The sequence below is a fragment of the Centroberyx gerrardi genome, chromosome 12 (genome assembly GCF_048128805.1).
Source record: "Centroberyx gerrardi isolate f3 chromosome 12, fCenGer3.hap1.cur.20231027, whole genome shotgun sequence".
Taxonomy (NCBI): Eukaryota; Metazoa; Chordata; class Actinopteri; order Beryciformes; family Berycidae; genus Centroberyx; species Centroberyx gerrardi.
Window position 1 is genome coordinate 5,219,556 of NC_136008.1, and position 21,616 is coordinate 5,241,171.

Consider the following 21,616-nt stretch of genomic DNA (forward strand, 5'->3'; position numbering starts at 1 on the left):
GCTGCTAATAGGCTATTACTACTATGACTAGGCTACTACTGATAAGCAAAATAATAATAATACACATAATACACCAATAATACACCATTTTACGCTTTAGTTCAACATAGGGAATATTATCGATGAATTAATAACCTAAACTAGCTGTAGAAGTGCATGTTGTTCCTGTTGTTTAGTGAAAGCTCGGGGAGGAGTGTGTGTGTGTGTGTGTGTGTGTGTGTGTGTGCGTGTGTGTGTGTGTGTGTAAAAGGAGGGAAGGCAGATTAGGGGCTCACTGGTGTGTGTCATAGAACAGATTAACCCAAGGCTGCCGCCCCTGTACTCAATAAGGACCCAGTGTGTGTGTGTGTGTGTGTGTGTGTGTGTGTGTGTGTGTGAGGGTTGAACAGGCCTTAACATCACACTGAATATCAAGAAGAATGGGCTATTCTGATGTGAGTGCAGTTGAACTCACCTCGTCTTCAGTCTCAGATCTGTTCTGGTCTGTATGTTGGTCAGGTTGTGTTACAGAAGCGATGATGTTAGCGTCGAGGATCTTGATTCACATGATTCATCATTTGACATGAAATATTTATGTTAAATGATTTTATAACAAGCTAAAGAAATTTACAAGCTTCTGCCGAGAAGTAGTTCAGCAGGAGAAAACCTGAAGAAACGGATGCTACGTAATGCTAGTTAGCATTCATGCTAGCATCAGCAAGCAAAATTTGTTAGCAAACAAATTCGGTAAGGTTGACGTTCAGCCTCCAATCGCAATCAAAAATAAATTAAAAGTAATACTGGAAAAATCTTCAGGTTTCTATAACCTCGGTTAAGAGTGTTTGCCACCAGTAGTCTAACTAAACAAGGAGTAACGGCTTTTTGCCACAAGGTGTCGCTAGTTAATCTGATTAGAAATCAACTAAATCGGCTGAATTTCTTGACCGCGGAGTGATATGATTAGCTGTGAAACGGTCTGTTATTCAGAACTAACGGACATCAGAATGCTTCATTGGCCAATCAAAATTGAGTATTGCTTTTAGTTTCGTGACTGACAATATTTACAAGGGGATTTATATCGGCTAATGTAGGCTAAACATGCGTGCGGGAGATATGAAACTGAATCCGTGTGCGTATCCGTTGTTACTCACAACCTACGTGCCACTTTACTGAATTTAAATGTGTGTGTGTGTGTGTGTGTGTGTGTGTGTGTGTGAGAGAGAGAGAGAGAGAGAGAGAGAGAGAGAGAGAGAGAGAGAGAGAGAAAACAACAGTGCCCACGCGTAAAGCTCTCATTAATAGCCTTGGTAGGCTCCTACTGACTGTCATTAATAACCAAATAGCAGCATCTTGGACAGATTTCTTAAGAAAAACACAATTCCCACTGTTGACATTATAGGTCATGGTTCCCTAAATTCGGTCTGGGGACCTGTAGGGGCCATACAGAGGGTTCCAGGAGGTCCTGGCAAAATGAGGAATAACTAAATTTCACTTTTATTTCACTCCTCATAAGCAATGAGAGAGTGTATAAAAATGACTTTTTTGTCTAGAGGTTTGGCTTTCCCCACTGTAGCTGCCACTCCACCTACAGTATGGAGACTTATATGATTCTGCATGAAGTCATAGGCCTATCTAGCAAATAAAAATCGTCTCAGACATGATTCCTTTCCAACCTTTCTCTGTATTTGGGGGTCCTGGGCATGAAAAAAAAAACTGGCAGCCCCTCCTTCAGAGAGACGACAGAGATGTAGTTTCTTTAATTGGCTGCTCGGTATCAGAGCTGCTGTTCCCCGAGTGGGACAGTTGGGAAAGTGACGTGGAGGCCGAGGCAGGGATTGGAGGGGAGAGTGAAATTATAAGGGGAGGGTGAGCAGGACTGGAGCTTCCCAAAGAGCCGCTGGCCTCAGATCTGGCACCGCAGTCAGTAAGTCAGTCCTCCTCCTGACCATGCACCCTCCAAGTGTTGTAACTAAGTGACAAGCGTTTTAAGTGGCGAGTATTTATCCATTTAGGAAAGTATAGCGGAGATCGCGGAGAAACCGTGCGCATTTTTCTGTCGCGGGGAGCCAACAGGCGGAACAGGCGACTTGAGCGGTTCAGGAGTTTTGTATTTTTTGGGGCTTTTTTTCTTTGGGAAGATTTTGGTCCAACCGTTTTTTTTTTCACCGCCATGGAGTACACGTCCTCCCCGAAACCACAGCTCTCATCCCGGGCAAATGCTTTCTCCATCGCCGCCCTGATGTCCAGTGGGAAACCCAAGGACAAAGAGACGGAGGAGAACACCATCAAGCCTCTCGGTAAGCTGGCAGAGGGCAATACTGTAATTTAATGCAGGTTCAGGGGGTTAGATTACACGTAAAGAGCCTTTAACCTTATTTTTTACCCCAAATCCTGAGAGTTTATGAAAGATTATGAAACTTCCCCGCGAGGAAACTGGGTCGGTGCAGCAGCAGAGGGAAGGAAAAAGATAAAACTTGAATAAATGCAGAGTATTGGAGATAATTAAAAGTAATTAGGCCTACAAGAAGAGAACATAATGAGGATAAAACAACAGATAAACAAATAAAGATGTAAAGTGTCTTTATTAACAGTGAGGTAAAGGTAAAGATAAACGCACCAATATGTGCCAACGGTCTGCCTTTATTATATTTAAATGTAAGGGGTTTTATAGGCCTACTATAGTAATAATATTTATAGGTTATGAAAAAGCCTTAGATCGTGGGCTGTAAGCTTATAAAAATCTGTATTAATATCTTGTAAAAAAAAAAAAAAAAAAAAAAAGAATAGGAGGCAATTGACATCCCTAATATCACGTATACATTAGAGGTTTACATATTTACGCACGGAAGTTATGATTGCGCATTTGTTTGAAATTAAGAATTTGTTTCAAAAATGAGATATCCATTAAAAAAGTAAAATGATTTATAACACAACGTTAAAGCTAATAGAAGTAGATATGCTTGGCTGACAAAATGATGCCAGTTTGACAAACTGGATCCTCTGTATTTTAGAGATACTGAATGATGAGATGATTATATGATTTTTTTTCTACCCCCAAATGTATATGTAGCGTTTTGGAATATAGAGCTCTACAAATAGAGTGAATAGATTTCTTTATTTATTTCATTTTGTATTTATATATCGTCAGTCATAACAGATCTACTATATATTGGTCTTATGGAACTGATGGGTCAGGTGCAACTTCAATCATCCACAAAATGTTTAGTGCTAATGGGATACTGTCCTGGTTTGTTTATCATTAAAAACTGTCAGAAATATTCAGACAAAAGAACGATATCGTCATGGGTCAGGCATTTCTTTTGCTTTTTATTTTTTGTAATTAGAGTCAAATTGGGCAAATGCTTTCCCAAGCTATCAATATCTTTATGTCCATAGGAAATCTCGTTCATCATTCATCGTCTGGGCTTTTTTTTTATTTACATGGTACAGTATGGTCAGCTAATGTATTATAGAATAATAATGATACTAATGAAAATAATAAAAATAAGAAGAAGTAGAAGAAGAATAAGAAGACGAAGAGAAAATATATGTTTTATTTCATGGTGATTGCAGACTATTTCATGCATGCTTTCTGCTCACTGCAGTTTAACTGAATATATTCCCTATTTTTTTTTATTTTTTTTTATTCCCTTATGAAACAAAGCTGAAATTAAATTAAATCCATCCTCAGTTGTTTTGCTTGTTTTTCCGTCTCCGTCCCCCGTAAAGAGCAATTTGTAGAGAAATCCTCCTGCAACCAGGCTCTGGGCGACCTGTCGGCCCTGGACGGGCACGGGGACTTCAGCGGGAGCGCGCCCGCGGTGTGCACGGAGCCGCTCATCCCCACCAATCCCGGCATCCCTAGCGAGGAGATGGCCAAAATCTCCTGCAGCCTGGAGACCAAAGAGCTGTGGGACAAATTTCACGAGCTCGGCACTGAGATGATCATCACCAAGTCTGGAAGGTAGTTTATTTTATATTTAGGCTTTTACACCCAAATATGCTGCTGATTGTACAGTTCTGTTTATTAGTACCATTAGGACAATGAACAGTAATCCTATGATAAATTTGAGAGGAATACTACTATACAAATATCACAGTGAAAATTGAAGTATAGGAATATTATAGAAATATTATAGTGATACCATAAAAATCACTGTTAAGTACCACACACACACACACATACACACACACACACACACACACACACACACACACACACACACACACACACACACACACACACTATAGGAATAGGCTATTATAGGAATATTGCAGTGATTTTTCGTTATAGGGTATAATATGGTCAATGCTGACGTAATAACAAATAACACAACATAAAACCACTGATTAAATAAAATAAGGAGACCATTTATATTCCTATTCATACACCTATTGTGGAGGTGTTCAGGGCATTATGGATTCTTCTTTTTGGTTTATGCTTGTTTGTATCATTGGTTACAGTTTAGGCTTCTACAAGCTGAGAAAAGACAAACTATCATCTTATCAGTGTCTTTTCCTCAGACAGTGAACTGTAGACTGAACAGAGCTTATCTGAGACTCCACAATCTTCTGTTTTACTGACCTTGGAGACCTGTGTAAATATTTATTTCATAAGCAAAAAATATATATATACAGTATATAGCATATACGGCCACGTAAGGCCACATACACCGCAGGGTATGACAAATATAGGTAAATAGGCTACATTTATGAATAATATATTCTGGCAAACTATACAAAAACGTAAGTTAATATATTTAGGTATACTGTATCCCTGGATGAGCTCATATATTGTACATATGAGATTAAAAGATACAAGATTTTTATAGGCCAGGCTATATGCCAGTAAATAGCATATACGTCGTTAAAATGTAGGCTTATGCAAATATATTTTTTGCACAAGGACTGTGAATAATAATAATGACAATAATAATATTGTTATTATTATTAATACTACTACTACTAATAGTAATATTAAAAATAGCTTATAATAAAATAAATAAATGAAATACTATGACAAGCCTACTACGACTAATACTACCACCATTAGCCTACTAATACTACTATTACCACTAGGCTATTATTACTACTACTCCTATTAACCTACTACTATTAGTCTAATAATAATAATACCACTACTACAACTACTACTTATACTAGGCTAATAATAATAGGCCTACCACTATGCTAATACTACTATTAGCTACTACTTATAATAATAACCTAATAACCAGATATTAGGCCTACTAATAATAGCCCTAACGATAATAATAATAATGGTGTCGTCATCAGGAGGATGTTCCCCACCATCCGGGTCTCTTTCTCCGGGGTGGAGCAGGACTCCAAGTACATCGTGCTGATGGACATCGTCCCGGTGGACAACAAGCGGTACCGGTACGCCTACCACCGCTCCTCCTGGCTGGTGGCGGGCAAGGCGGACCCTCCTCTGCCCGCCAGGTACAGACCTTCTCCCCCTTTAAACACAGTATTACCACGGTGTTTATTACTTACCTTACACTCAGTACACCACTGACTCATATAAAAAGATAACATGCGGCCATATAGGCTGTCTTACATATAGGTAGGCTATATAGGCTATTCTTACACATGTAACATGCGGACATATATGGCATTTGATCTTGTAGTTTTTTATCATTATAATGGAGAGCAAATACCAAGTAAAAACAAATCGCCAGAAATTGATTGATTTGCTCCATGTTATTTTCTATAAATGACGGCAGTGGGCAACAGTCTGGTAGTCTGCAATGCACGAGTTTTTTTTACTGTCAAATCAGCAACGTTGTGATGAGGCTGCATTTCATTTATTTTGTCAGTATCATGGGCCAATTCTTAAATTCTAGCGTCATTAGCAGGTGCTTCTTACTGTCTGTTAGCAGCCTGTTACCTAGAAAAAGGTGATTGCGTCTACTAAGGTGCCTAATAGGCTGTTTATTGATTAAATCCCGAATAGAGGCAGGTAATTGAGACCTATGCAATATTTTCAACCTGTGTAGGCTAGGCTATTTATTAACATTGTAATGTCGCAATCGTTTTGTTTTCATTCAAGAGGGGAGATTGATAACGAAAATTGTTGATTTCGTAATGAATATCTTCATTTAAGCCCTAAGACAACTGATGCCGAGTTTGAAGTGACTTTAGAACAGCTGCAAGTCTTTATTAAGTCCTTATTAGAAAAAATGGCTGTTATAAAACGCTGCTTATCACGAGGTGCACTATGGCAAAACTTCCAAACCCGCTTATATGGACTAGGCTACATTTCTGGGGACAAAGTGGAGCAGTGACTGATGAGTGACAGATATTGTTATTTGGAAATGTAATGTTTTGGTCTATTTGATTTATTTGATCAATGTAAATGATTAGATGCAGGGACTGACAAGACAGGCCTATTATTAATTGATAAATGCAAACTATTAAAAGTAGGTCACCAAATTATCACAGCTCGGAGGAAACACTGGTCCTGATTCCTCCTTTTTTTTTTTTTCTTTTTTTTTTAGATGTGGCTTCCAAATAAATTTATTTCGATTTGTGCTTGATTTTGATCTCCAATATAGCCTACTACAAGATTAAATTTGACCCACACTTTGCCATACTATCACCCATGGCCACTGCCTGGACTAGACTGCACCCCAGTTTAATGAAAAATAACACAAATATTCAGTGAATCAGTAATAACTACACGTTACTCTTCCGCCAAGCAATATAGTTCGTGAACGGAAGACAGTTGTGTGTGAGTGGTGATTTCGCACATTCATATTTAAATGAACTGTAATGCGGCCACAGGTGTGCGTTTATTGGGTATTTTACAACGGCTTCGAACGCGTCTCAGCCAATCAGAACGGAGGATGGGAACTATCAACCGTTATTTTCCTCTTCCAGGCTGTACGTCCATCCTGACTCGCCGTTCACCGGCGAGCAGCTGCTGAAGCAGATGGTTTCCTTCGAGAAAGTCAAACTCACCAACAACGAACTGGACCAACACGGACACGTAAGGACATTAATTTACATTTAATATGAATGTTTTGTGTCGTGAAAATGAACAAGCGAATTAACCTACATTATAACCACGTTAAATAGGCTTTGCGGAATGCTTAAACTAGCTTGAGATAGGTAGGTTAGCAAACTTATTGAGTAGACCACGGGTTTGTTTCGGGTGACTGAGGTTTATGTGTTTACGGCACCGTCATGAAAAGAATAATAATAACAAAAATATTACACATAGGCTAAAAGTTTGAAAACGCACGACGATACTGAATTAACCCTATGTGGGTTAATTCAGTATCGTCGTGCGTTTTCAAACTTTTAGCCTATGTGTGTGTTAACCATATAAAATCTGTTGAACAGCCTATCTGTTGAATTTGATATGGAGGATCATCGTTTAGATATGTGGCGTGGATACAAAAAAAAGTGTAAAATAAATTGTCGTTATATAGCTAGTGTCACAAAATATGAACAAAATGTCATGCAAAAAATAATTAGCATCAACGGTTTTGTCTGCTCAGTCGACTTGACATTTACAGAAATATCTGCAAACTAGAGATTCACATTGAACTCCCACAAAATAGCTTTATGAAAAATAAAAGGGCTGAGTTTTTCATGTGACATTATAATTGCAGCCTATTTGCCTTTTAGCTTTTGACATTCATATTATTGACTTAAGCAAATTGCTCTTTTAATCCGCCTTTCACTCTTAAATGTATGAAGTCATCGTTACATTCAGATGCAGGCTGGCTGGGGGAACAGTACAGATTTGACTTTATCCATTAATTAGACGAGATTAGGACACAGCCTGGGAAACAGTTAATTATTATCTTCAAGGGTGTGTCTGTGTGTGTGTGTGTGTGTGTGTGTGTGTGTGTGTGTGTGTGTGTGTGTGTTACCTGCCTTTTCCTGAATAAAAAAAAAACGACCTCATATTGAAAAAATGGCACTATTTGCATGGAAGCAAAAAAATAAATAAATAATAATAATAATAATAATAATAATAATAATAATAATAATAACAACAATAATAATAATAATAATAATAATAATACAATAATCATAATAAAATAATAAAAATTAGTAGCCTATTTAAATATTTTTTTTCCCCAAATGCTATACATTTTATATAAACAAATCTGAAGTTTATCAATCAATAACTATAAAAATGCTATTTTTTTTTTTTCAAATGAGGATTTATGTTGCCTTATATTACCATCCTTTAAAGAGTAAGCTATATACATATATAAATCACAGCGTGGCACACTGGTCAGATATCTCATTTTGGAACAATTTGCTTATTGATTGTCAATGAATAATACAATTCCTACAGTGAATATAGTTTATAAAAGGGAAGTGTGCCTCAGTGTGGATCATTTTTCTTTTCAGTTCTAGTAAAAATGACCTCACATCACTGACAGTTTGTTTTCAGGAGCAACTGAATCCATCCATTCGAGATTCCCACCGCTTCAAAAATCACATTCCTTTTCTGACAAAATGATTGTTGTCATGAAAGTGACTCACTGTGGAGTAATGTTCAGGTTTTTAGCTCTCTTTACACTTTTGCTTTCAAAATAGTAACATTTACAATACAGGAGGCAGTAATCTGTATTTCTGAGGTACTGAGCAGTGGAGCTACATAGCTTTTTTTCCACAAAATGTGTATATAGCATTTTGCAATGAAACCCCTCAATTCTTCTCAAATAAATATGAAATATTGACAAAATTCAACCGCCTGTTTCCCTGTTAACAGCTACAGTAGGAACAGACAGCCTGTCTTCATATTAAAGCCTTCAAATTGAGAACGATGCCTTGCAACACTGCTGTTTGTTTTGTTTTATGTGGTTAAATAATGAAGTCATGATAACAGAAATAACATTCCTGATTATCTGATGACCATACAAGCATTTATTTTACCCGTTCAGTTTCTTATCCATCTAACTCTATCTGCGTTGCTAGAAAAACAAAAGTCTACCCCATGGCTCAACAACATTGTAGTATAAACATATAACTGTCAGTATTATCTCTATCACACAAACAGCATGTATTACCCATTAATTCACACAAGTCACAAACTTCCTATATTGGACTAAAAAGCCTAAAAAGAATAAAAATACTCAGGGATTGCTGTAATGTAACATAACATTTACTCATGTATTTACCTGAGTCTCTTTCCATGGTATCCTCCCCCCTGCTAGATAAAAGGACAATCCTCTCAACATTGAAGCAATAAAACATTCATTATTATCTTATCAGACAATAAGCATTTCTTTTCTTTATTCACTTGACTCACTCGCCTCCTACTCAGACAAAACAGTTTAAACCATGTGGTTAAATGTTTTGTCTGCAGCTAGATAAAGGAGCGATTGCACCAACAACACTGTAGTAACACAACGTAACATTCACTATTAACTTATTACACACAAAGCATTTAGTTTACCTATTCACTTATGTTTCTAGCATCCTGTAATCCATGTGAGTTAGAAAAACCGACCAGCTGCATGGCTGGGTTCACACCTGCAGCTAGATAAAGGAGCAAACACTCCCATCAACACTGTAATAATACATCTACTATTATCTTATGATGATGAAAATCATTTTAGTCATTTAATCATCAGTCATTATCCTTCTGTCGTACTTTCTGTCGAAAAAATCAAAGTAAGCCATAGAGTTGCATGCTTGCCTGCAGCTAAAGCAGCAAAGCTCTCATCAACACTGAAATAAAAGAACAAAAGAGTCACTATTATTATATTTAGCTTATCATTTTATTTATATGTTGCTGGCATCCTGAGTGAATTTTTTTTTCCTGCAGCTAGATAAAGGAGCAATGCTTCTATCAGTATTCAAAGTATTCATTTTAGTCATTTATTCACCTAAGTCATTAGTTTCTATTGTCCCTGTTGGTCAGGAAAAAAAATAAAAGCTGTATTAGGTATTATTATATTATTATTTAGTGTACTCATTTATACACCCAGGTCACCACCATGATTATTCAAATATTTGTATCGATATAGAAACTATATAGAAACTAACAAAGCATTTGACAAACGTGCTCAATTCCCCACAATACAAACGGAAAATGTACAAAATAAAAATATATATATATACATACAGTATACACACATACTACATAAAAACATGCATATCTATACAAACATATACACAATTAACTAAAATGACACAATCACAAACAATTTAGGCCTATAGGTTTTTGTGTTGGGCCATCTTTTACACACTGTGACTTACAAGTCAGCTGCATGAGGGAACTGAACTTTTCCTGCAGCTAGATAACGGAGCAATACACTCATATTGTGTATCAGTACTTATGTTGCTCCTTTATTCACCCGAGTCCCCGGCTGCCTCTGTCCCCGAGTCAGAAAGCAGATAGAAACTGTGCTGCTGTTTCCTCTGCTGCAGCCAGACAGACAGAGCAGCCATGTCTGCAGTGTTAACACCTTTATCTGTTCACACTCCTCTCTCCCTCCTCCCTCTATCTTTCTCTTTTTCCACTCATTGCATTCTCTCTCTCTCTCTCTCTCTCTCTCTCTCTCTCTCTCTCTCTCTTTCAGTGTGTGTCTTTTATTGAAGTCTTCATGCTGTTCTACTTGTCGTCTGTCCTGTTTTCTCTGTCTTTGTTTGCCTTCCCCTCCCTTTCGCTCAGACTGATAGCTTGTTTGGATATGAGGGGTTTTCATTCCAAAACAATCCTAGAAAAACTGAAAAAATAAAGAAAAACTGAAAAATCGTTACCTCATGTTCCATGTTAACTTTTTTTTTTTTTTAATTACCATCTTACACATTTTTCTATGTTACAATTGCAAATTTAGTTAGAACTGTTTTATAAGCAAAGGTTTAAAAATAGCTAACAACTGCAGCAGTATTCCCCAGTGAGTTTTGTGCCAGCTATCTTTTTGTCAGATTAAGTGGACATCTCATAATGGAGTAAAACATTTAATTTGTAGAATATTTATATTTTCTCCTATTCTATTTTATTGATATTCTATTCTATTGAGATGAGAAAAAAAATGACAGTCTTACAAAATGCTTGCTGGCATGAAAATAAATCACACTACAGGTTACTATGAAGGTTAGGAGTCATCTTATGATCTAGAAAATACTTTTTTAATATTGACTGATGAATTTGGGGTATCAGGTTTTTTTCCCCAAAATGCATATAGAGTAATTTGGACTGAAACCCTTCCTTTATTTATTCCAAACATGTCCTAACCCCCCTGTCCTACCATGAAGGAAATCATTGAGAATGAACAATAACTGAGCCATTAACTGAGGAACAGCAGTTTCACTGTACGTTTTGAATTCATTGGGACAAAAACATAACTGACCCCAACCCCGTATTTACCCCTGATACTGCAAGATACGTTTCATAAAGGCATCCATCAGACTGTATATATCTTGTATATATTTACAGAGAGTATGTCATCACTGTGTTCTCGTCTCTCTCTCTCTCTGTCTCTCTGTTGTCCTTGTGCTGTGTGTGTCAGTGTGTACCGATACGCCTCTGCATCAAGGTCACTAACTCCTTCATGTTTATTGCACTTGATGATTAAACTGATTCTGATTCTTCCTCTCCAGATCATTCTCAACTCCATGCACAAGTACCAGCCGCGCGTTCACATCATCAAGAAGAAAGACCACACCGCCTCGCTGCTCAACCTCAAGTCCGAAGAGTTCCGCACCTTCGTCTTCACCGAGACCGTCTTCACAGCCGTCACGGCCTATCAGAACCAGCTGGTGAGTGACCGGCAGCCGGAGCGGGCCAATGGCCACGGCCCATACCACGACAGCTCCTCCCCCCCCAAAGCAGGAAATACTCCCAGCAGAGGGAGGTTGATACCTCGGGTGTATGGAGGGAATTCACTGCCAAAATCAATAAGCCTTAATCTCCTGCAACTCAACTCCAGGACACCTGCATTAACCCATAAAGCACCATGTACAACTTAAAGTAAAAACATGAAAAGGTTTGAGGTTTAAAGGTGCAATGTGTAGCATTTTATCAGTATATCGCTGTCAAACTGTGGTACCTTTGCATAATTACTGTAAACAAATGACACCATGGTTGAGATGATTGGTAGCTTCTATCTCACACTGGTGGTATTGTTAGTGCCAGTGTTAAGACTACATTTCCCATAAACCATCTTGCTTCCTGTCGCAAAGAAGATGTTGCTACTTGTCCCCTCCCTGGTGTCCCTCTGCGTTTGTTTGTTTTGAAGAGCAAGAAGGAGGATACAAGCTGATAATAATAGATCATAATAGATAATAAAAGATAATAAACATGAATGTCTTTTAAGATTTAGCTCCATTTGCTCTGGAAGAACAGTGCCCTCCTCCGGTTTTGTGCCGTAAAGCGATCCAGCGGACGGATCAGTGAGATGTCAGTCTGAACATGAGCAGAAACTGAATCTTAGTCATTATGCTCGGCTGTTATGTTAACATTACAGAGCAGTGAGCCAAGCTGCAGGAAGAAGCATGTTGAGGCGGACTGCGGCCGCCTATTCTGCTGCGCCAGACAGAAAGGAAGAAACAGAAAACATAAGAACAGATCCAGAAACAGAGATAGGAAGAAGACAGACAGCGAGACAGGGAAAGAGAACGAGAGAGAGAGAGAAATAGAGACAGAAACAGAAAGAGAGGCGGAGAGATAAAGAGAGAAAGAGCAACAGACAGAGGGAAGGAGTGCTATCTAAAAGTCACAGAAACAAAACTGAACTCTCTGTTTTGACTGCTACTGCAGCTGAAGAAGCCTCCTGTGTTTAAAATATGAATACTTTGGTCAGTTGAATGTTAACATCAGTGGGTTTTTGTTTGTTTTAAAGAGCAAATTGTGGGGTGTTTTTGGTTTACCACAAGTAGTGACATTAAATGCGGTGTGTTCATCCTTGTGTCTTGAAGGAGGGAGGGATGGAGAGGGAGAAAAAGAGGAGAAAAATTGATGTCTGATGCATTTTGCCCCCCCCCCCACACACACACTCCCCTCCCCTCCTCCCTTCCTGTATTTTCCAGATAACCAAGCTGAAGATCGACAGCAACCCGTTCGCCAAGGGCTTCCGGGACTCCTCGCGGCTGACGGACATGGAGAGGTACAGGGAATTCTGGGTCCTTCACTGTTTGTTTATTTCCGTCGCTGCCGCCACCGATTAGATATACAATATGAATGTGTGTGTGTGTGTGTTGGATACACAGGGACTGCTGCTCATTAGTAAATATACAGACCACAGTGTTTACTTTTCTCTGCTTTAGCTCTGTGTGTGTGTGTGTGTGTGTGTGTGTGTGTGGTTGGGGTCAGCATGAAAAGATAATCCATGTTCAGGACACATTCATTATCATTAGTTGTTTGTCTTTCTTGCTTTCTTTCTTCCTCTCTGTTGTTGTCACTAGTCAGATACCACTCTCTTTTTCTCTCTGTTTCTGTGATTTGTATTTTAGTGTACGCTGTATGTGTGCGCATGAGAGAGAGGTGTCAGCTCTTGCACAAAGCCACGCATACGCACATACACACACACACACACACATGCAAAACCCCCACCATCCCATCCAAAGGATTTTATGAACGCAGCCAAAACACACACTTCTTGTAATTCCTGATTCCGGCACTACGGCCAAAATCAGCTGACAAAATCAAACCATCTGCCCATTTCCCTCAATCAAACAACCCAACAGATCTGAGACGCAGCCAGACCCTATACCCCCCCCCCCCCCCTCCACCCCCCTCCCCTCTCTCTCCCTCTCTGTCTTTCTCTTTTTGAGGGCTGTGAATTAGACCTGATCAATTGATCTTCGGGGAGCTGCAGAAATCGCATTAGTCTGGAGTCGGCCACTGCACTAAAACACGGTGTAATTCAATTGGCCGCGGTGACTGATTGAAACCAGCTTGCCCCGCCCCCGCCCTCCTCTGTCCCCCCTCCCTCCCCGCCCTCCCTCCTACCCTGCCGTGCATTGTGGGAGCCCGCGGTGGCCTCTGCGCCGGAGGGGCCCGGCACTGATAAAAACACACACATTTGTACTGCTCCGCTGACAGATATTGCACTTTCCTAACCTAATTGGGGGGCTGGGGGAGTTGGGATGGGGGCTACTAATGTGGACGCATGGCTCTTATGATGCAGACCACTTGCCTGTCCACCCTCACACACACACACACACACACACACACATACACACACACAGATACAAGCTCAGTACCTCCCCCCACAATTTGTGTCACTGTGTTTGGGAAGCGCTGTCTGACAAGACTCAAATGAGCTAATGCACTTTGCGGGATAGTGAACATACACACACACAAACATCTACACACACACACACACACACATAAACGTCTACATGCACAGTCGACACACACATATATGAACAACTACACACAGTCAACACACACATATTCAGACACATTGACAGAAAAAATGTCTGTGTGTGTGTGTGTGTGTTTTCCTTTGTTCTTGGCTGGATACAAATATGCTGTGATATGAAAGCCGTAGAAAAGTAGAAGATACATCAATGCAGATACATAGATAAACTATATAAAAACTTTATCAAATGTAATGATTATGATTATGTTCATGTGGAAATATCTGCCATATTCCAACTTTGTACTATTTCATTAGTTTGAAAAAAACATGGGTACTTTTGCCTGACCAATGTGTATTGTGAAGGATGATCATATTTAGGCGTAAATCCACTAAACTGAATGTTTAAACTGAATGTCGAGATTTATTTTGGGCTTCTCTCTTCGGCTTTTGCTGCAGGGAAAGTGTTGAGAGTCTGATCCATAAGCACTCCTACGCCCGGTCGCCCATCCGAACCTACGCCGGCGACGAGGACAACCTGGGGGAGGACGGGCACGCCGCACACGCCAGGGGTAAGCTGCTGTCGCACACTGATGATGTCATCACAGATAACGCAGATAGACAAAGACAAAGATCTTGCAAAAAACAATATAGCCCGGTAGCCCCGCAATATGGGTAGTTTAAAACTTCTTGTTTATTTGTATCTTTGTTGTCACAGAGATAAAATTGAAAGGCTTTCTTGTTAGCTGTTAGCTGTTAGCCGGAGTGTACCTCATATTTATGAGGGGGTACAAGTTCATGCAAACGTTTCCATAAGTTTGTAAAGTGCAAACCTCTGCCAACACTGAACAACTTTTACCCAAAGACATCCTGTCACTTATTTATTTTTGGCATTGTCACCTTTATTGCATAGTTCAAAGTACAGAGAGACAGGAAAGACGTGTTTACATGGTATGCACCTTAGACCACTGAGCCAGGACACGCTATCACTTAAAGTTTTAAGTTAAATTGATTGTTTGACCCTAAAAATATGCCCTTAAGATTTGGAATCAAGTCTCTATCTCCACTAGTTTCATAGATATGGCTAAAAAATGATAATTGGCAATAAAAATAAGAATCTAAATGTGACCTGTCTCCTTTGCCCTTACCTCCCTATATCTGACCCTTATATTTACACACACCCTTATATATTCTAATGTCTCCTCTGTCTCCCCAGGCTCGGCGTTCACCGCCTCAGACAACCTCTCCCTGAGCTCCTGGGTCACCACCACCTCGGGCTTCTCGGGCTTCCAGCACCCTCAGTCCCTGTCGGCCATGGGCGGCGGCACCGCCTCCCTGCCGCACCCCATCCAGGGCTCGCTGCCGCCCTACAGCCGGCTGGGCATGCCGCTGACGCCCACGGCCCTGGCCGGAACCATGCAGGGCAGCGGGCCTTCCTTCCCCTCCTTCCACATGCCGCGCTACCACCACTACTTCCAGCAGGGCCCCTACGCCGCCATCCAGGGACTACGCCACTCCTCCACCGTCATGACCCCCTTCGTATGACTCCGTCCCGGGGAAGAGACGGCCGACCCTCACTCTTAACGCTCATCCCCAAACACAACCAGTTATTTCCCCACTCCGGCTCATCACCCCTCCTGTTTTTGTTGTTTCTTTTCCTTCTGGTCTTTGTAAATAATTCACCTGCAGCGAGCGAGGTGACGGTAACGATCTGGAGAGGCTGTGGCATGCTGACAGCCGTACCGGAGAACGAGGGACTGTGGCGCCCCCCGGGACCTGCCGAAACACCGACCGGTCCAGTGGTTACTATGAACACTAGTGACTTTGTACAAACACTTACGACCTCAATACAAACTATGAAAACTTAACGCAAGACGAATAAAGGAGTACGTCTGGTCCTGGCCCCCTTGAAGAACGGATAGAAGAACTTTGGGTTGAGGAAGTAAACATTTGTAAACTCCCTGTATGTGGTTGCAAATCCTCAACTTGAACTCAAATCAACAGGAAGACAACAGGAAGGACCCTGCCACCTTTTAAAGATTTAACAGGCAGCAGTGGCTACGGAGCGAGCAGTCTCCGCTGAGCCTTTGAAGCGGGTGTCCATTTTGGATCGAGTTGACGGCAGGTTGCAGATCCTTCACCAACGCAACCTAAAACCATACAGTTTGGAGAGACTCCCCTGAACTTGTTCGACCTTGGTCTGGACAGATTTCTGATGCTACGGTGGCCACCGAGGCTCAGTCTGTGTCCACGAACATTTCAGTGAAACAGCATATGCCCCATGGAGGGGGAGCGGCCATCTTAGCTTTTCTGTCTCTTCTAGAAAGCCAGCCATGTGTACAGTGCAAAAGGAAACAGGATGCTCTGTTGAAAATATTGTCAATAGCGTATGATAGAAAGCAATGTACAAAAGATGAAAATGCTACACTTACTCATAGGAAATCCTCACTGTAGAGTGCCACATCATAGGACGCATGCCGATCGCAGTAGACAAACATGTTGGGTGAACTTTATATTGGATAATATGGGATAAATAACCTCACTTCCGACAAGGGGTTAAGGCTTTTAGCGTACTTCAACTAAAAGGGATTCAACCTAAAAAATATGTTGACTTTTAGTTCCAAAATATCAGTTTTAAAATGGTCACATTTTAATTTATTAAATTTTTTTTGTAAGAGCGTGACGAGCATAAATTTTTCCTTCATGATTGGCGTCACCCCAGTTTTCCATTAGAGGTGTGAACACAAGTAATATTTCCACTGGTGTGAGGGAAACTACCGAAGGTAACTTAAGATAGAATTTGAACACATGGATCATGTATTGTAATCCCTTTCATGCCAAAACCAACAGAAACAACCAAATAATTTAAAGGTAACTGCAGCATGATTACATGTTTCTCCATAGTAAATCTACAGTCCAGTAGCATCTGTCTTGGAACATCAAGTGTGTCATCACTTTTCAATGGCCAACTGTTGACCACAGTTCAATTAGTCTTCAGCCGGTGTTGCCAAGCTGATGCATGGCCGCCTCCGGCTGTCAACAGCGCTGTGGGAGGCGTCCACACCTGGAAATAATGGCTCTGTAGTGTTTAATTAAAACATGGAGGGAGGAGGAGGAGGAGGAGGAGGAGGAGGAGGAGGAGGAGGAAGCCATTTTTGAGCGAACCAGCCAAGTTTGAGCGGCTGCATGAGAGTCGAGACTCAGGCCCTCGCTAACGGGGCAGGTGCATAAAAATGGCAACTTCCTGCTTTAGTAGTCAAAGTAATTTATTTGAAACAATACTAAAAGCATTCAAATGTTAATGCGTTTTTTCTAGTTGGAACAGAGAGAAAGAAACTGCAAGGTCAGAATAACATCAATCCAGGAGGCTGCTGTGTTTATGCACACGGTCCAAAAAAAACACATAATTGCTTATTTCCATTTCTTGCATCATAGAAGCGCCAGTTGGGTGTGCCAATGTGTGTGTGTGTGTGAGAAGTGGGGCAGTGTGGGGAAAAGTGTGAGAGTGTGTTTATTCAGAGGTGTGTATAATGGGTGATGAAATACAAGTTCTATGGAGGCATGATGAGGCTGGCAGATCTGTGACCCAGCGCAGTGAACAACTTGAAAATGATTCTGAATTTAAATAAACGTATACATGTGTTACATTAGCCGGTTGCAACTGTACCCCAGCACTGTGGAAATGTCCCAGTTTGCCTTGTGCCACCTTTTAGATGATATGAAGCCTGTTGCAGTGCAAACCAATGATGGAACATGGACATCTACTTTCCTCTCTGACGCCTTGCATATCATTTGTCTGCAAGCAGTTAATTTTCGCTCATCTGTTCACCAAGGAAAGACAAAAACGAAGGAAACTTGTACTTTTTTCCCTTTCTCTTCATTGGAAATCAGACTTGCTCCTCTGCTGGCGCTCCACCCAGCTTTGTTACAGGTGGTACATGAACTGAACGCTGACTTCCATCACTGTAAATGTAAAACACTTCTGTCCAAGAAATTGTCTTTTTCCTTTTGAACCATATGCACACTCCCAACTTGCCACTGAAAATAATCAGCAAAGATTTTTTTTTTAATGTTTTTGTTTTCTTTTGTATGCCATAAGTAATCTGAATACGACACCGGACGAGATTGTGTTTTGATGATTTTTAAGTGCAATATATTTATTTGGCTCTCTGGAAATAATGTGTAATGTACTATGCCGCATTTAAAAATAGTTATTTGTAAACCTTGAGAAATATATATCACCACCCAAACACTTTGAGTTATTTTTTTCCACTGACTGACGTTATGTACACCTTTCTCTTACATGAATCTCTCTCTTAAATTAAATCATGAAAATCATTTAAGACCACAACTGACACAGATAATTTAATGTAGGCATCTGTGTAGCCCAACATTTCTGTCCACTGCATGTTACAGTTCAGCTGGTTGTTCAGATTCAGGTTTGTTTTTCAGCAGCAAAGAGCAAATTTTGATAGCAACTAAAAAACTACAGCCAGAGATATTTACTGCATGTCAGCTTAATCTGCATTTTTATAGAACTCCGTTTCTCTTGACTAAGAAAGGTTTCATTGAGCAGTTACATTGAATTCTGTATCTCCAGGTTCAGGATTTATACAAGACAAAATACAGAGTAACAGAGAAGACCCAAACATTCTTCACCACCTAAAGCTTCTTCATGTTTTAAACTAGCTTGCCGTCTCCCTTGTTTCAATGAAAGAAGTAACACAAGCTAATCCTGTAGCGCCACCCAGTGGCCGGCCTTCTGACACAATGCTCACCTGTACAGTACATACAGAATACATACAGGAAGTCCACAGCTTCTACAAAATTTACATTTCAAATTTCCGGATTGTTTTTTCAGGCCTTAATGCAATTTGAAATTATAAATCATGACTGGATTTAAAGATATTTGTCTGTGTGGAATATAATGTAAACTGGTAGTGGCCGTAAACTAGGCAATATCACTCTACAGCTGAAGATTATTAATAATAAAAATAAATATCAGAGTAACAGAGTATTGGTTGGTCTAGAATTATATAAAATGTGCAATTATGTGCATCAGGACTAAATAACAACATATTTCCATAGTTTTTTGTGCAAAAGTTGTAAATTATCTAATTAATTTTCCATAAATTTCCAGACCTGCAGAGAATCCTGCATGTTTTGTCTTGACCAGTTTTATTTATTAGTCCACAGTCATCATCAGTGCCATCCATGATGCTATTCAGGACAGACTCAAGCAGGATCTTTGCCTGAGGCTTATGAACGTCTCTTCACAGATAGTATAAGTACAGATTCTGTACAGTCCCACAGCACATTCATGGGTCTACAAGTTACAGCTGGCCAGCTACAAACAATTTCAAAATATATTGTAACAGTGCAAATATCAGCCATAATCCACATGAGAGAAGGTTTTGAATTGTGACCAGAAAGTCCTATCTTTTAGTAGATGGGATATGTAATTCAATCGTATAAATCCAAACAGTAATGAGCTTTTTCCTCATGTTGACATGAGAAATTAAAAATCAAGCAGACTCAGTAGTTCTTACTGAATACGAGTAGAGGATTGTGGGAGTTGTGTGAAACTTTGCAGCTAAGGTGTGAAGATTCATAGTGGAAGGAATACCAAGTTTTTGAGACATTGGCCCGTTGTTCAACTTATCTATTAGTGATGAGAACATAGACACCAAAATCATCCATGTGTCCCCGGTAGATCGTTGGCTCTGCTGCTCCATGCTAACACTTCAGCATTCACTGTGTTGAGTGATAGCAGGCGACTAGCATTATGCAATAAAAGTTTTTTATTGCTTTTAGAAATAAAAGTTGTTCATGTATTTTATTATATGGCCTGCAGATTAATAAATGTTAAAACTGAAATATCATTAAGTCAATATAACTGATGTAGCCAGGTTTATTTTTGGAACTATTTCAGACGGCCAATCATATTCGTCCACAGCGCAGTGATTTTCAGCTGCACACAGTCTCCCATCGCCGCCACTTTCACTTCCTATGGAAACAAGGAAAGTAGTCCCTGCTAGTTCAAAACAGTACGTTATTTTTGTATCATATTTTGTGTAAATTTTACCAGTCTCCTACATGAAACTACCAGACTTAAGCCCTATTTGGACAGGATTGATTTTAAGGAGAATGTGCATAAAGTAATCTGCGATGTTCATGGACCATTTGGATAGGATAAAAGATTTCTCTAATAAGTCTCCAAATAACAGAGATCAACAGAGAGGGTCTGCTGCATTTACATGATGTCATCACACCAAAAATGTACGTGCATCATCCGGCACTTCCGCAATCGAAATTGTGCTAAAAAAAAAAAGACACAACATGGCTGCAAAGTGAAGAGTTGACACTGGACTAGAGTTAAAATTTTGAGTCTGATTGCAACATCTTGATTGTTGTCATAATAAAATGATAAATTCCAGTGCAGTAAAATTACAGACATGCTCCGGTAATGACCATATTAACACATCTACTCCTGTAAAATAAGCCTGTCAGAATAGGGCTTTAGCCAGATATCATTGAAGATTACTTACCATTTAGCTTTAGATCTGCTATAAGTTCTTATTTTCTGTTTTGAGATAAGGGTTCTCATCACTTAACAAGCAAGTTGACCAACGGGCCAATTCGCCAAACTCGGTGTATCCCTTTAAGGTTAAATTTTCACAGCAATGGAACTTTTACTTCATTTGATTAAGCAATTAAGCGAATCTTTGGTAGACATGATTTGTAGTAAATTATTTTCTCAATGGCTGTACACCATGATGAAGTTTGATAGTCCACAGGTATAGAAGAGAGAAGTCACTGTGGTGTTTGGGGGGGAAAAGAAGTTCTGGGTGGACACTTAACTTAGAGAGAGTCTGTAATCACCCTCAACAAACAAAAAATACAGTGGAGTGCTTGTGGATTGGCCCAAAAACATCCACTCAGGATGAATTTGAGGGCTGGAGCCTGAGGTAATGTCCAAGATGAAATTTAGATGTAAAGTTTATTCAGGATCCTGAAGAGTTATTTTTCTAATGGAGCAAGCATTGGTGCCTGTCTGTGCCGTTAAAGAATAAACCTCAGGTCTCACATAATAGACTGTTGGGTTCATACAGTAGGTGCTCAACCCAGTTTAATAGCACTGAGCAATTTTATATTAATTAGCCGTTTAAAAGACGTCCAGGATAATATTGGGCTATCCAGGGTTTAAAAGTGAAAGTTTGGAAGATGTCTATGTCTTAGCTTAGTAAATATGAACTTCTCAGTTTAAATATTTAATAATGTATTTACTGTTTGGTCTAAAACTGGGTGAAACATTGCCATAAACATCCTGGGCTGTATGG

General features: G+C 39.8%; 1 protein-coding gene across 2 annotated transcripts; it reads left to right on the forward strand.

The window, feature by feature from the left end:
* Positions 1-2,149: 2,149 nt before the first annotated feature.
* On the forward strand, positions 2,150-15,821 carry tbx20 (T-box transcription factor 20). 2 transcript variants are annotated; one of them, XM_071902007.1, is made up of 8 exons: positions 2,150-2,276; positions 3,709-3,943; positions 5,275-5,439; positions 6,880-6,988; positions 11,575-11,733; positions 13,003-13,109; positions 14,736-14,848; positions 15,493-15,821. In XM_071902007.1, the coding sequence occupies exons 1-8, from the start codon at positions 2,150-2,152 to the stop codon at positions 15,819-15,821; spliced, it is 1,344 nt and encodes a 447-aa protein (XP_071758108.1). The 2 variants fall into 2 exon arrangements, with proteins under 2 accessions (XP_071758108.1, XP_071758116.1); XM_071902015.1 differs by having other exon boundaries at positions 13,003-13,079.
* Positions 15,822-21,616: the final 5,795 nt, after the last annotated feature.

Bases quoted from the DNA above. Each gene is read 5' to 3' on its own strand.
- tbx20 (XM_071902007.1), top strand. From the start codon at position 2,150: ATGGAGTACACGTCCTCCCCGAAACCACAGCTCTCATCCCGGGCAAAT. The intron at 3,944-5,274 runs GTAGTTTATTTT...TGTCGTCATCAG, and splicing joins ATCATCACCAAGTCTGGAAG to GAGGATGTTCCCCACCATCC. The intron at 13,110-14,735 runs GTTTATTTCCGT...CTTTTGCTGCAG, and splicing joins TTCTGGGTCCTTCACTGTTT to GGAAAGTGTTGAGAGTCTGA.